This window comes from Leptonotus elevatus, chromosome 16 (assembly GCF_054856555.1).
Source record: "Leptonotus elevatus isolate MCC_2025b chromosome 16, RoL_Lele_1.0, whole genome shotgun sequence".
Lineage (NCBI taxonomy): Eukaryota > Metazoa > Chordata > Actinopteri > Syngnathiformes > Syngnathidae > Leptonotus > Leptonotus elevatus.
In genome coordinates, this window is record NC_141254.1 from 15,553,629 (window position 1) to 15,570,595 (window position 16,967).

General features: G+C 43.9%; 1 protein-coding gene across 1 annotated transcript; it reads right to left on the reverse strand.

Annotated features, from left to right (window-relative positions):
• Positions 1 to 3,044: 3,044 nt before the first annotated feature.
• LOC147160946 (nectin-3-like protein) lies at positions 3,045 to 16,624 on the reverse strand. The gene is made up of 6 exons (XM_086057666.1): positions 16,485 to 16,624; positions 9,867 to 10,214; positions 9,451 to 9,750; positions 8,481 to 8,598; positions 7,847 to 7,998; positions 3,045 to 4,496 (listed from the first exon to the last, which is right to left on the reverse strand). The coding sequence occupies exons 1-6, from the start codon at positions 16,561 to 16,563 to the stop codon at positions 3,793 to 3,795; spliced, it is 1,701 nt and encodes a 566-aa protein (XP_085913792.1). The 5' UTR covers positions 16,564 to 16,624; the 3' UTR covers positions 3,045 to 3,792.
• Positions 16,625 to 16,967: the final 343 nt, after the last annotated feature.

Here is a 16,967-nt window from a genome sequence, read left to right on the forward strand (position 1 = left end):
AACGACCCTGTGGAAGCAGATGCTGTCATCATTAGTGGGGAAGGTTAAGTGTCTCCGTTTTAACCCCATATTGCAATTTTGTTTCTCCAGCTCAAAGATGGCGACCATTTGATCCCACGTCGCGCCGAGAGGCGTCGGCTCTGATTCTTTGTCTGGCGTGAAAAGTAACCTTGGAAACGGGCACGTTTCAATCAAATGCTAATTCAACGATTTTGTCAAGAGTACATCAACGCGGGTTTAACGTCACGATTCGAGATGCTTCACTGGTGCGCGCGGTCACCAAAGCGTTTCAAGGTCAAGAGTGAAAACGGCGGTCGTGACCTTTGCGTGGCAAGGTCATCGGCGATGACAATTTCATAGGGAAGCGCAACAATGTCAAGGTCAAACCCATGTGATGAATGCCAGGCAGGGGGTGTAATGGGACATTCCCGGTCTCTGCTGGTTACAGCCTCGTGCTCCCCGGCATCCCCGCGCCCCTTCCAGATTTTGTGGCCAGGTAGCACGAAGAGAAGCAGCCCCAGATGAGCTTGTTGCCATGGGGACAGTCAATGGGCTGGAGAGTGGGACACGGGGCCAGACAAACACTCAGCGTTTAATTTTACCAGCTGCTAGACAGTAGGGGAGAGACACGGGGGGGGGGGGGTGAACTCACAAAAAGAGCACGCGGGCCTTTTTGTGCCGAATCCAAAAAGAAAATCTGAGACTGGAAATCCGAATTAAGAGGGGGGAGCACAAATGGCCGTATTCCAGTTAAGGACAATAAGTGTAATCCCAGATAATTCCAAGACACTACACGGTAATGAAGATGAAGCGAGGAAGCATTACATCATCGGCAGCGTCCCAGATGTGCATACTGGATCTGAAGGAGCGGGGAGGGAGGCGGGGAGGGCTGACGGAGCGGAGTGGGGGGTGGGTGGTCTTATGCAGCATTCGGGAGCCAGAGATGATGTCATTTATTGAAGCACAAAGAGCCGAAGACGAGAGAAAAGAACTCACATATGCTAAGGTGCTTTATTGAGACAAAAGTATCTGAAAAAAAAAAAAAAAAAAAAAAAAGAACAAATCAAGATTTCACTGACATAAATATATATATATATTTCTTTCCATTAACTTACATTTCTGTTGAATACTGTATATTTATATACAAAGAACGAAAAAGGTGCTTATTAAACGTAAACTACTCACAGTGTTTATTCACTGCGGTACTATTACCTGTGAACTCATTGACAACAAAAGTGCCTATCATGGGTTTGCAATACTCTCGTGTATACGGTGAAGATATGGCACTAAGAACGGAAATGGCACCAAGCATCGACAGGAAAACTACAAATACGGGAACAATTAAACATCTTCTAAGGCACTAGATCATATTTTTCAAGGTGTCTCATTGCTTCACTCAAGCAAACTCGATGAATTCAGGTACAAGGGCTGCGAAAATCGATTAGTGAAGTTTCCGCCTTAGTGCATGGAAGCAAACGACGGGATTAGGCAGCCATGCTTCCTGTTACCTGCACGGATGTTTGCCTGGACACCGACATGGCCACGATGTTTACTTTGCCACCCAACCATGAAAACGTCACATCGGGCCAATTCCATCTTTGCCGCGCACAATATGGCTGCAGTTTGGAGATGCGCATGAGATTGCATTCTCAACCCCCCCCACCCCCCCCCCCCCCCACCCCCCGAGAGACAAGCTTTGCCTGAGGAGCAAATTTCATATCTTGCCTACACCAACTTGCGTCCAGAACGATTCAAAGCCTTTCCTATGAAAAAAGAAAAAAAAAAAAACATGACGAGTACTAGTTTGGCAATAGCGGCCTCAAAAGATGGCACTCTCGACTGTACAAACACTAGGTAGTTTCGAACTAAAGGAGCATGTGTTTCTAGCATTTCATTTCACATTCGAAACAACACGAGTTGCACTGGCCAACATGTCACTAAAGACGACGGCTGCCTAATCACAGCACAATAGTCAACAACATCGATTTAAACTAACGTCCGTCGGACGACAATACTGTTAAAGTGGCTAACGCGTCTTTCCGTTTCAAGCAACAGGACCCTGTGGTTAAACTAATATACACGCTACGGCTTCGTTGTCGTCTAGTGTGTTCTACGCACGTCATCCTTATTTCTACACGCAAGCAAATATTTGGCCTCTGAGCGAATATCAAAGGTGACAAAAGCTACCGTTTAGAAACGCTACTGTGCAAGAAGAGGGAGAGCTTGTCAAATCTCCTCCGTCCCCGTCTGGTAAGTGCACGTGCCAAAATACTTCAAGGGGAAGTCGACTCCAAAAATGTCATTTGCAAACCGTTGTATGCGCCCTCATTAGTCGAAACACGGTATTCTGACTAATATTGCGATTGTGGAATCCACAAAATCCACCCCGTTTTTAATTAATTCAAGAGGGCGGGCGGCCATTTTGCCACTGCTAACTAAAAATGACATCACAGTTACTCAGGGCTCAGGTAACGACCAATCGCGACTCATCCATTTTCTGGAGCCGAGCTGTGATTGGTTGTCAGAAAACAGGTGAACCATAATTGGTTGTTAACCAAGTGTGATGTCATTTTCAGTCGACAGCAAGAAGCAAAATGTCCGCCCTCGAGATGGATAAAAACACAAAATTAACCAGAATACCGTTTTCAGGCACGTGGGGCTGCATAAGAACATTTTTGGTTTGACTTTCCCTTTTTTTAAACAGCTCCTGATATGATATCCTGACATTTGAAAAGAATAAAACAAAATACTCCATCATATTAGTGCATCAAAAAGACAAAGGTAAAGAATGAGTAACCCAAATTTCATAACTCCAACGGCATAGCGGGCCCAGTTAAAAGTCACAGATTTGTCTGGATATCATAATCGTCAAACTTCTACCTGCAATGTTTGACAATAATCCGAGAAGTGATGAACATAACTGCGGCCAACGACAAGCTATTAATTGACACCGGTACAGATTAGCGGGCCCATTAGCGCCACCGTCATGTAACCGAATACTGTATTCAGGTCCGTGATGGCGGCCATGTTACTGACAACCCCCCCCCCCCCCCCCCCCCAGTGGCTACATTGGCCCTGTGCCAGAGTGCAAACTGTCCAACACAGCTATTGTCATGTCGAGGTATTGTAAATCGAAAGCGGGCCCAACTCACGAGGTGAAGCGGAGGACCGTGGCGGCTCCTTTCGTCACATTTACAAACGGAGACTTTTACGGCTGCTGGTGGCAGTGACCTGGCTTCCCTTCCACTTTCCTATGCACAACAGTAGTAGAGAGGTTCCTCCAAGAACATGAACTCAAGTTAGCAAGGCCTTCAAATTAACTTCGGGGGGGGGGGGGGGGGGGGGGGATTATTCACAGACAGAACGTTATTCGAAAGAAATATTGAGGCTATGGCAAAAAGGCAGTGCAATTAAGCGGACTTCCATAGACGAGAGTTCAGGACCAGTAACCCTCGGACTGGAGATTCATGGCGAGACGTACATCAGGTTTTGGTCCCGGGCCTTTTCGTCTCCAAGTGTCGCGTATTCAGAGGTCGCAGGTCTTTCAAACAAATGGGCTTGTGCAAATGAGAAAGCAAGGCCACCGGGGGCTTCCTCACCTGCCGACATTAGTGACTGGACATAAATTTGGCGGTCCAGACGCAACACAGCCACAGCGAGGCTCATTCGCATCATGAGCCTCTCTCAAGTGTCTTCCAGGGTGCAAAGGTATTTTCGAAAGAAGAGAAGTCAAGTGTTGCTAATTTTGTAAAGTGGTGATCAGGGCGCGAGGACGGACCGCCGGCGGGCCGGTCAAACGTACCACTCCCTGCGAGAGATGAGCGAGCCGTCTTTGTGAGAGACGTAGTCGCCCTCCGGAGCGCTATCGTAGCACTTGTTTGCCACGTAGGGGGAGCCGTTCCTCGTAGGTTTGGGAGAGTGCGTGTACGGGGGCCTCCTGGGCTGCTGCTGCTGTGGACTACAATACTCCGTTTGTCCCTGCTGGGGATTGGGCTGGTTGCTGTGGTGACCGCCCTCCCTCATGGCCCGCGTGTAGCCGTTAGACGGGTATTCATCTCCGCCGGCGCTGCAGTGGCGCTTGAGCTCGCGGCCTCCCCACTCCTCTCTGTCGTGGTCCTGACGGCGGTGGGAGCCCGAGCCCGAGCCCGAGCCGGAGCCGCCGCCGGTTTTGGCGGCTTGGAGCTCGTGCTGCTTGCCGGCGGCGGCTTTCTGGAGGTCGCCGGGGCCCGGGTACTCTTTAGCGTAGCAGTCCCCGTGCAAGGACTGGTGTTTCCGCAGGTAGCACACGCCGGCCAGACACAGCAGCAGCAGCAGGAACAAGGCCCCGCCCACCGCCCCGCCCACAACGGTGCCCAGGTTACTCTCAGGTAGCGCTTCGAGGGTCGGGGAGCTGAGATGAACGTGGAGCTTATCGTCCACGAGGGTGGAGGAGGAGGAGGAGGAGGAGGAACCAGAGAGGACAGGAGCAGTAATGGTGGAAGGCATGGTGGGAGGATCTAATGGGGAGTAGAGGGCGGGGGCGGGGGGGGGGGGGAGAGATGAACACACAGACAAGCACAATGTCAGTGCAACTACATTCATCTACAGCATAGGTGTCAAACTCCGGTCCTGGAGGGCCGCATGCCCGCAGGTTTTGGAGGTTTCCCCTCTCCCAACAAGCTGATTCCAATCAACAGGATCGTTATCAGGCTTCTGCAGAGCTTGCTGACGAGTTGATCGTACATCAGCTGTGTTGGAGAACGGAAACATCCAAAACCTGCAGGACCGCGGCCCTCCGGGACCGGGGGTTTGACACCTATGGTCTACAGCAGTGATTCCCAACCTTTGTGCCACGGCAGTTCGATAAATTTCACGTAATTGGTCAGAAATGATGGATTTTATACAAATAATGTATATCCGAGTTCATCCTTACACTCGATGGTATGACATCGCTTCCTGCGAAAATATCATCTTTGTGGTCAATTAAACCAATCCAGATTTCACACAGTCAATTTGTAAGTAAGCCAAGGTGACCTCATTATTTCAGTATACTTTTTGTGAGATTTTTGTTTGATGGTGCGACGTGACATTTTTTTCCTGACGTGCGACGGCTCAGAGGTTGGGGAAACACCGTCCTACGAGAATAGGGACACTCAACTACAGTCAGCATTCTCAAGGTGTCAATGCCAAAGGACAAAGTGCATGTAAACGTGGTTTTAAATTGTTAAAAACCCCGCAAAGTGAAAATGTCTTGCAAATTTGACATGACACAGAAGAGTTTAACAATTTCGGCAAATTGTAATAATTACAGACAAAACTCTCTGCTCTCAAACACGCTGGCTGTCAAATCACACCAAATAAAGCACCCCCCCCCACCACCACCACCACCACCACCACCTCACTCTTCTGTCCATCTCAGCGTGACGTGCACACACAAGGCACACAACGAGGCACTCTAAAGCAGGCACGCCAGCATGCTATCCTAAGGGAAGATTCGTTTTCAGGGTGTAAGCATAGAGCTAGCTAACCGCATGTCACAATTGCGCCAAACGAATGCTCTCAAGTTCTTACATGGGAGAGGGGAGGCGACATCACGAGCCACGCCCCCACCAAAAAAAACTAAAGAGGAATGCTGAAATGGTGAAAAACAGCTCAACACTATATCCTCACAATTTTCAGCAATGAAATCATTCAAAATGTTTCGGGAAATAAATCTGTGAGTTCACTTTACAGGGTCTTTAAAATGCGAGATGAGATGTAATGGTTGGACAGAGATTTTACATAGTGATGACGGCTAAAAGAAGGATCCCCGAAGTGCACCAAGGTTATAAAGAGAAGCACCGCAAGGCAAAAGTTCCCTCGCGTTGAACCAGAGGTTCAACAACTTTGGCCGTATAGAACAACTATTGGATGCATTTCAAATGGAGTGGGTGGGTTTGCAGCGCTTGACAAATTGTATTTTCTCCATTACTCATCGCAGGGATGTTTGCTGCTACCTTTTAGAGAACTCCTGCTGACGCGCTCAGAACATTCATTCATAACAGAGGAAGTCACAATGATCTGCTTGCCAGACCGTTTGCGGGGCACACGCACTGGAGTTGAATTAATGGTTGATGCTCATGAGACAATGACCAGCTTCATTGATGTTTAACATTACATGAAGTGCCTTCCCGTTATTCTGCATGAGAAATACTGATTTTAAAAATCGTGCTAAATTTTATTAGTATCCCAAGACGAAGAATCACGTTTGATATGCTTTCTTGTACAGTATGAGGACCTTTTGAAAACAAAACATGAATCCGACTGACAAAACACTTTAAGTGGCTTGTATTACGTTATCGTTGAGGTGACACGAGCAAACTGAAATTTCAACTCAACTACTGGCAGTGAATTTATTTGTGTGACGAGAACAGCAGGAAAGTAGGACAAGAACAAACAAACTTTCGGAAATTCAGCTTCATTCAGTTTGACTGTGCTCCCAGGAGGGCCACTGCAGAGGTAACGTTGGTAGATCTTTATATTTTTCTTGAATACATAAATGGTTACACCTTTCCAATCTTGTGTTTGCATATCAGGTTAACATAAAACTATGAACAATTGCTTGGATTCTAAAAAAAAAAAAATTGTACTGTGCCTAACTTTGCAGTTCTGATTGTCAGTTATTCATTTTCATGAATGAACTTTCGATTTTTTTTATAAAATCGATGCTATAGTTTGTATTATGCCCCAACTGCTGCGGAGTCACTGCAGCAATGAATTACGGGCGGTTTCAGCGCGGCATGGCGAGTGGCTGCCATGTTTGTGCATCAGAGCGCATTGCTGTAGCTTGTTTGCACACTGAGCTCATGTTGGCTAGAAAACAGTTTGGCGAGAATGTTGACATTTTCATACCATTTTCCTGAGCTCATAATTTGTTGGGTAAATTCGCAGGACTGACAGCATTAAGACACTGCAACGCATTGCAACATAATAGAACGAGCGTAAAATGATCTGGACCACAAAACCAAAGAATTTATTAAAAAAAAAAAAAAAAAAAAAAAAGAAGAGATGGAGGAATTGAAGTAATGAAAACCGTCTACAAGCCAAAGTAGTGCCAGACAAGATCAGACAGAAGCGTACACTTCTGATTGGTTAAAACCACAAACCCGGAGGTCCGTCATCTTTATGTGGATGAATGGTACGCATTCAAGGAAGGTGGTCAATTATTGTGTGCGTACACCGACAAGACACACACACACACACACACACACACACACAACAAAAGAGTAAACCAACACATGTCATCTCGTGAATATCTGCACGGCCCCCCCTCTCATATGAAAATGGAATATGTATGATAAATAATATATAAGAGTTGAAAAGAACTAGTTAATGTTTTATGAAAAAGGGAGACATCATCCCAGCCAGGCTGAAGACTTTTGCCTCTTCCTGCGTGACACAGAACACATACACGACACAAGCATGACACATTTCAAGGCCATGCGAAGAGAAAATGCGCGCGCACGCACACACACAAAAAGGCAGACGGAAGAGAGCTTTACTAGTTACTCATAGGCCAAGAACGTGCCATATGAACATCTGGGGTGTTAATGTTTATCATCAGCAAGCAATTATAGGTCAAGTATTATAAGTGCCCATACATGCTGGTGAATGTGAATGCCCTGGGAGGCTGCCAGCAGCTGGCACGCACGCACGCACGCACGCACGCACGCACGCACGCACGCACAAACACCAGGAATGAGGCAGAGTCACATTTCAGCAAAAAAAGGACAGCATTCTCACAAAAAGCAATGCGCTCAATGAAGCGTGCGGCGTGCATTGTGCATCCTCAGGCAAATGGGAGCCAGGCGTGTTCCGGTGCGCTCACCTTGTATGAGAATGCGAATGTCCCGACTGCGGAGGTTGATGTCATTGGCAACCTCGCACCTGTAAACGCCCGAGTCGTTCCTCTGGAGAGGACGGAGGAAAATCAGCGTGCTGTTCAGGACTTGGACGCCTTCTGGCATCTCGCCGTCCAGCCTGGAACAAATAGAAGAGGAGCATTTTCGCCAACATGTCGGTAGTCTGAATGAACTGACGGGAAAATGATTATTCGAACTGTAAATATTTTGTGGGTAAATGACAAGTTACGCATCAATGCCTTTTTTTTTTGTGGATTTATTTGTAAAGCTGGCGGCACTAAAGCTCCAAGTCAACAATTACTAGAAGATGCTGACTGTTGTATGTTTGCTGCCCAGGACAAAGTGACCGCTACGACTCCACATGAAACTTCAAATTGACTTGTCATTATACAAAAGACGTTTCTATTTCACAACAACAGATGTATAAAGATGGACCACAACACAAAGACAACTTGCAACAATCTCGGTTGATCAATTATGATTCAGATCGACTGCAAACACAATAAAAAATTGGAAATTGAATAACTCAGCAACAAATCAAAATGAGAACATTATCTTTGGAAAGGCAATTTTATTTTTTTTTTACATATGTACACACACCTGATCCATCTGAAGTGATGAGCTTGTGGGTTGGCGTTGGCTTTGCACGTCATTTGAACATTGTCCCGGCCCACATGCCAGTCTCCATCGTATTCCACCACAGAGATATCAGGTGCAACTGCAGCAAAGAAACAAAGCCGATGAAACGGTGGCAACATCACGACAAAACCACCAAATGTTGTGGACAAACAAATGCTAAAGCTTGTGCCTTAGTATATATATATATTTTTTAAACTATTGGTTAAAGTATAAAGTAATGCTGTCAAGAGATTACATTTTTTAAACTAATTAATTCCACAATTTTCCGTAATTAATTGTATTTTTCTATTTCTATTTTTTTACTATTTTCTATGAAGCTGAGAATAGATATTTACTCAAGTAAAATCTTGGAATGAATGTCAAATCAATTTAGAAAGTATATTTCAATACAAACACTGCTCGAGTTGCCATTGGGCCTTCAATACGATTCTTGTCCTGTAAAAATACAACTGCTGTACAAAACAGACAAAACTAACTGAGCTTTACTTTCTTATAACCTTCTCATAGAAACAATTCTCAAAACGTCCTGTTTACAGATTTAGTTCTGCCAATAGGAATTTGCGAGGCCCCGCGGAAGTTACTTGAGCAGGCCATTTTATTCTGATGATGACGATGGGCCAAAGACATACGAACGAATATTTGGCTTTGCAAAGTTCACAAATGACTTAAGATTTCCCCAACAAATGCCAAGCAAGTTAACACTTCAAAATTATTTAAATTAATCTCCAAAGCTCACGTTTTTCGACTTCGACAGCCTGAAAAAGATGACGAGAACGCCTGCCAACTCAAGAGAACCATTCTTTTTGGTTCTCTCATTTCACCGCATACGCCAAACTCAACTATACCCCTTTTGTAATCCCTTTTTCTTGCATACGGGTCCAAACAACACCTTTCACCGGATTTAATAATAATAATTCATAAATGCACCTACACTGCACATTAAGCTGATAGGGGACCCTGAAGTCGCCGAGCAGAGCCGGGTGGCGGACGACGCAGGTGAGCGCGTGCCCTTGGATGTGACGCGTGGGCTGCCAGAGGTAGCGCACTTGCGTGGTGGTGGTTCCGTTGACGTCGTCGAAAAGCTGCACTTCCGATTGGCCGAAAAGGTTGGACTCCCAGGACACCTCGGCGGGGGGGCGGGCGCGCTCGGCGATGCAGGTGGCCACCACCGTCTCGTTGCTGCCGTCGATCAGCGCTGTCGAGCCGGCGGACACGTAGACTTTGGGCTCCACTTCAAAAAGTAACACAAGGATGAAATGAAAACCCTTCGTTGAGGACAGATCGCGTAGAAAAGTGGCATTTTATTATTATTATTATTATGATGTACATTGCGCTTTAAACGCTTACCGAGCACACTGACGGTCGTCGAGGCTTGAGTGATCCCGAGCGGGAACGTCGAAGCCTTGCATGTGTACATGCCCATGTCGGCAAAGCCGACGTTCTCCAGCACAATGGCGGCATCGTGGAACGAGGGCGAGCGGAAATACAAGCGATGGATGAACTCCGGGGAGACGGAGATGCCGTAGCGCGGGTTGTAGACGGCCACCGTGACCGCGCCGGAAGGCAAATGCCGCTCCCAAGAGCTCTGAGTGAGCGTGTGGTTGGCCGTCACGTCCACCTGGCACTCCAGCGTCAGGTTCTTCCCCAGCACGGCGGTCACGTGGTGGGGCACGACCACCTGACTGGCCAACATCCCTGAAAAAAATAATAATAAAATAAAAATCAATAACCCAAATACTGTTATACAAATAATGTGCTGACCCCAAAAATATACAGGGGTCAAATTGATTGTCGCGACGAAAATGTTGACAGTTTTTGATGACTACAACTCGATGAATAAAATGATGTTTTCTTGGGACTTAAAGACTAAAAATTTTGATTTATAGTCGACTAAAAATGGACTAAATAAAAACGGGATGAGGTTGACTATGATAAAACCTAAACAAGCGTGATTGAAACTGGAATAAAACAGACTAACTAAGCGGATAAAATTAACACTAGTAACGAACAATCAAGCTCAGCTGTTTTATGAACGGGTCATGTGACGCTTGCAAACTTGAGCCATGATTGGTCGTTACCTGCGCCCTGAGCAACTGTGACGTCAATCAGTTGGCAGAAAGAAAATTCATATTCAACCAAATTAAACAGAATGCCGTATTTAGACTTTAGCGTTATGTTTATAAAACATTGTAAAGAAAATTTTTGACTCGACTTCCCCTTTAAATATAAAAAAGGTAAAAATTACATGTTGGCATTATACTGAATATAGCCACCAATTCCATATTTTTTTTTAAAGGTTTTCCTTCACCTAACCGTTTCCCAACTTACGAGTTCGTGTTGAGAACCAAAATTTAAAATGGCAAAATTGTGTTTAAAAATGGTATCGTTTTAACAGCCAATCGGTTTGTGTAAACGAAATGATCTACATTTCCAGCAAAAAGTTTGTTCTATTTTCAATTGAAACTGCTCAAATAGTTTGTTTAATCCATTACCCCCCCCCCAACACTGAAACAGCAGAGCATTGACTGTAGTTAAGAAAAATAACGCAGTGACCTGGGATGAAAATGTATTTGACGCCGTCAACCGAAGAGAAACAATATAGGTCATACGAGGACTTTGTTCAAACGAACATTTATGTTGTTGTGTCTAATGTTTCAAAGCCCTTCAAGCGCAGAGCGAGGTGACATTTGTGGCGATAAGACGGGATTCAAAGCGTGATAGCATCACAGCAGGCGTCAAGCATTTAAACAAATAAAAACGCAGATGACAGTGGGAGCGTTCGTTTGACGAATCCGTTTAATCTGCAAGCTTCCCTCCACCCAGACACAACGCATGAAAGCAGTCGGCATGTCCTCTTTTCCGACAAACCCGTGGTCTTTCTGTCACAATCGTGCCACCGCTCAAAAGCCGAAAGCTCATCTTTTTAAGGAAAGGCAAAAAAGGGGATACGACAAGATCCCAGTGAAGGCGGCGGAGGCGAGGGTACGTGTGGAGATGACATCACCGCTCAGAAAGAGAGAGAGAGAGAGAGAGAGAGAGAAAAAAAGTGCGAGGGACGACGACTGAGAGGGACGCCATCGTCAAGATTCCGGCTAAGAGAAAACAGATGAGTGACGTCACGGCTTTATGAAAGAAAATTAAAAAATGTGTCCCTAAGCCTTGGACTACATCACTAATTGCAACAAACTGCCAGCGTGGAAAACATCATGACTAATCAAAACCTGCTGTGCTGCTCGGCAACTGAGTCCAAAACAGTATTCCATTGTTGTTTTGCCAAAATCAGCTCTCATCTCGCCAAACTCCCTCTTAAAAGACTGCGTCCTCAAATATTGGTGGAGGACTGACTGAAAAAAAAAAAAAAAAAAGCTATCATTTTATTGCTACCGATTGATTTTCTTCTCCGCAATAGCTGTAGGCTAACTGAACGATTGCGCGGGCAGGAGATTGCCCTATAAAAATGTATCATTACGTCCCCCAAAGGAGAGTGAAGCCATTCGGAATGAAGAGTGACAGAGTCGCGGCAATGTTGGTTCACTTAGTGCGGCTAATTAGTTGCCTCAAACAAGGCATTCATAGTTTCACACACACACGCACACAACTGAGATTCAATACCAAGTACATCACTACACATGCTCACAGGCATAAATAATTCACTTGGAAACCTCTGGCAGTCATCAAATTGTACATGTGCAAACAGATGAAGGCAACTATCACCCAACTGGCAAGCATCCTGGAAAAGAATAATTATGTCAGGCGAAGACCTGCAAAGAAATACTATGGTCTTGTCACAGTCAGTAGTAAGTAGTTGCGTTCAAAAATGCTTAAAAAACTTCTTGTGAATTTGTCCCAAGAGACATGACACCATTTTAAGGGCCCAAGCCAAAGTACCGCGATGCCATGTCTGCTGCTTGAATTTAACTTTTTTTTGTTTTTGTTTTTTTTAAAGCCCAGGCAGCACTTACTCAATTTGATGTAGTGAGTTTCATTAATCACAACTTATGTTGTACGAGTTACAACAGCTTGGTTGGTTTTCCACATTTATCAGCAACTACTGAACTTATTCTAAATGACAGCATTTTTGGAATAGGCTGTTTTACAAGTGTATGGAGCCATGACATCACATTCTTAAATTGTACAGGCCATTTAGAAGTGACTCAGTCCACTATAGAATATTAAAGACACTTGGATCGAAATCTACACATCTTAATACTTTAAGTAGTTTTAGAAAAAGGCTATATATATATATATATATATATATATATATATATATAGGTATTTTCTTTAAAAATATATTGGGGTTTTTTTGGGTGGAAACTTTTGCCATAAAAAAATATTAGTGTATCGATTTATTGTTGACTTGTGTATTGGTACCGGTCTGGGTGAAATAAAAAAAAAAAAGAGAAAAAAGTGGCATTGAACATCCTTAACTTTTAGTGCCCGTTTAAAATATGGAACCATTTGGTGATAAAATATTAAAATTTTACAAAAATAAAAATACTGGTATTGACAGCCATCATCAGTACCGTCTGATACCTTGAAATAATGCTGGGTACCGCCCCGATACCTGGTATCGGGACGCGACCATCCCTACTAAATTGGCTTAATTAAAATTTCTGTCATTAGGTGCTTTGTCAGTTTAGTAGCTATATAGGCCTTAATATATATATATATATATATATATATATATATATATATATATATATATATATATATATATATATATATATATATATATATATATATATATATATATATCTATTGTAATACTGTTTGTGTTTTTAGGGGGAAAAAAATCCATGTCAAATGTACTAGTGGTATTGGTATCGGTGACTATTCAAGAACTTATTCAGAGGTGGCAAATCCAGGTCCAGAAAGTAAAAACCCTGCTACAGTTTGCCTTTAGCCCCTTGTGCTAGCAAGCTAGCTCCCTAGCAGGTAACCGAGCGTGCGGTGAGCTAGCTAGGGAGCTCGCCAGCTAGCACCTGGAGTTAAAGCCAAACGGTGGCAGTTTTTTTTTACTTTCTGGATCTGGATTTGCCATTTCTGGGTATCAATTTGTATAAAGTGGTATCAAACATCCATATTTTCAAACCCAAAACTGATTTCTCTACTTGCCCTTTCAGTACAGGCACAATGATAACGCTAGACAGCAAACAACAGCTCGGTACAAGGAAAGGAAGCAGCATTTCTCCACTTCTGAATATGTAATGGCAGAGGTATAGCGACTTTACTAAATTTTTTATTGGTGACATGACAACCTTACATAAGCGTGCCCTCGTTTTTCTCCGACAGAATAAAAAGTGACGAAAATAGGGGCGAAGTGTATTTGATCATATGCGCAGCCTAGCTTGACATAACGATAAGCATGTACTTCGTGTGCTTTCAGGGGAATCTCAAAAAGAAGCTTCTTGGTGTGCAAATGTAATACAATGTGTCCCCTTCACACTCAGTAAAAAAAAACGATTATAGATATCCTAGCATCAAGGACACGCTGCTTCCTCGGGGACTGTCTGACGCTGGTTCTCACTTTCGACAATAATACCTTCAACATGCACCACTTAAAGATAGGTGACAAATTACTAACATAAAGCATGCTAGTAGAAAAGCTTTAGGGTGCTTTTCCAAGGATTCCCTGGATCCATACTAGAGACTTGAATTTACTCCCCCCCCCCCCCCCCAAAAAAAGGATATTCCCCTTTTCATGTGGTTTGCTGTCAGAGACACTTTGGGTGGGATCATTTGATTCATATCTTTCTTACCCCGAATGTTCTCTATAGAGAAAGCATTGGCAGCAACTTCAAGTCAGTCCATCAACAACCATGTGTAAGTGGCAGCAAGAATATAAATATGTATGTCTTGGCAGAGGGCAGGGAGTCTTGCTAAAAGTGGGAATCCGAGCATAAAATAGATGGTGTTAGGGTGGAGGTAGCAATGGGGGGGGGGGGGGGGGGGGGGTGGCGTCTTGTGCAGCCGAATCATTTGGAGTCTAGACTTACTCAACTAACAAATCGAGTTCTTGTAAGAGCGGCCTGGCTGGTACATGCGTCCATCACTAAGAAATCAATCCAAGGGGAACTCTCTCCATTCAGCCGTCATTTGAATTTGTTTGGCTAAATTGTCAACATGGGGGGCAAGGGCAGTGTTTGGGGATGGCACATGCACGACACCACTACTAGAATTAACAAGATCGTGTTGGTGCCTTGGCGATGAAAATCCTACATCCACCAGATAATGCAAACACATTAAGTGAGAGAACAGCCTTAGCTTCTTATGAGCAACACTTACTTGATTGCTCTGTTAAGTTGTTGGTGGGACAGGGGGTGCAGTTTGTGTTTGGCAATGTGTCCATGTACCACAATAAATGCTTTCATTGTTTTGGGCGCACGCTTGCTTTTCTACACTCTGGGCTGGGCTTCAGCAATTTGTAGACTTACATTACAATTAACGCCATCTTAAGTCAGTTTCCCCCAAACTTCGTTGAGCCAATGGGAACATGTTTTACACTAGAAATCTCACAGCACACTACCAAACAAAAATGTCAAAAAGTATAGCCAGAGTGGTGCCTTGACTTATGAGTTTAATTCCTTCTATGACCACGCTCATAACTCAAAACACGTGTACCTCAAATCTTCAAAAAAGGCGCTTCATGCATTTTTAGCTGGTCATTTATTTCTTCTACCCTAAGACAAGAACCAATAGGACATTTTCATCCATGGCCGTGATTGGTCAAAAACGTGCACAAGATGCCGCACACGTCACATCACCTCGAAGTATTTTACAGAATGTCCCGCATTTCCCGTCCAAATCACCGTGGAGAAGTGCCAGATTTATATTGTGAAGAACTCAATTATCAATCAAACTATTGCCAGGTTGTTTTGGAATTGCATTGAAGAAGAAAAAAAACCCTTTAATAAAATGGAATATACCAATGGTTAAATTAGGAGTTAAAATGAAATTTAAAAATACATAAAAATAAAAATAAGTGATTGGTCAACTGCTGGTCACATGAAAAATGGACGCCATCTTGTTACCCTGCCGAAACAGAGTTGGCCAAACTCTCTCTTTATAAGGCTCTGAAGGTTGAATTGGAAATGCCGCATGTTATTTGTTTGTACTCATGTGAATTTAGAAAATTATTGAAATGGGATTGTACCTATTTTTGTTTGTATTTGAAATAAAGGGAAAAAAAGGTTCTGAAGGTTAATAGCCCCTTCTGCCATCTAGTGGAAGATAGTTTTATTGTTCTGTCACTGGCATAGCTAGCAAAGAGAGATAAAAGATCACAGTATTTATAGTGACAAAAAAAAACAAAAAAACTTTCTGACCAGTGACCAATTAAGTGAAATTGGATAATTTCCCAGGCACACCTGATGATTTCAAACACTATCACGTCCACAGTGGGTGGAATAACGGTTTTAAGTTGTGTATCCCAAGTACCTGGAATATAAAAACTGAAAATGTTTATCCTTCATTTGCCAAACCTGTTTTTAAAGTATTTTCCAAAAGTAAAAGGAATCCCAATACTTTTGAAAGGGAGTGTAGCGTACATACGGTAGAAACGTGCTACTTTGTCAGAGAATGTCCAGGCGTTAATATGGCTGCCATTGAATCGGCAGGGTGGCGGTATGTACAATTTCATTGCATCTGCTTCCTCGGCGGTTCCTATGGCGTGTTACTATGGAAGCCCCAGGTCGGACCACGAGCAGACGTGATGTGGTGACGCTGGCTGGAGCGGCGAGGCAAGTCAACTTGCAGCCAAGTTTTCTCCGAGCTATTTCTTTCCGAGGCACCTGCTCAATTCGCAATAGTAAATAAAAAAAATAAAAAAACATGAAAAATTGCATAAAAAAAATTCACACTTTCAACCCACGCACGTGTGCGAGATAAGTTTTTTTTCATGAACCAACTCTATTTTAAGTGTTGCTAAAACACAGCAAAAACGAATAAAAAAAAAACCCCACTCACCTGTAAGATGAAACAAAAGGAGAAACAACGCGACCTTGCCATGTCGTCCGAGGTAAGATCGGTAAGAAAAAGACAGCATTGTGTTTTTTTTAATCACGGCGAAAATCACTTGCGAGAAGACGCGACAGCTGCGTGCCAATTTGACGGTATGCACTGAGTGCACAGCGGAACCTCCTCAGCAACAACTCAGAGTGCATGCGGACCGTACCATCTGCGCCACATACAACAGGGGGAACGTAAAACTCACCTGCCTATTAAGTGAACGGCATCTAAACGTGGCTCCACACCGAATATTACCCTCGGAGGAGCGCACCATTAGTATTCACATTACGTCATCTCTTTTGAAAACCCAATATCAATTGATTAATCAAGTCGCTAATCGTTTCAATCTCTGCACACACGCCGAGTTTGACTGAATATGTCGTCACCTTTGCCAAAAAAGGCTAAATATATACTTAACCTAGTCTATAACTTGACTGTAGC

What these genes read in the sequence shown, in the direction of transcription:
- LOC147160946 (XM_086057666.1), bottom strand. Translation starts at nt 16,563, where the DNA reads ATGCTGTCTTTTTCTTACCGATCTTACCTCGGACGACATGGCAAGGTC. An exon ending in CCTTTTGTTTCATCTTACAG is followed by an intron (nt 10,215 to 16,484) that starts GTGAGTGGGGTT and finishes TATTTTTTTCAG; the next exon opens with GGATGTTGGCCAGTCAGGTG. An exon ending in CATCACTTCAGATGGATCAG is followed by an intron (nt 7,999 to 8,480) that starts GTGTGTGTACAT and finishes TATTTGTTCCAG; the next exon opens with GCTGGACGGCGAGATGCCAG.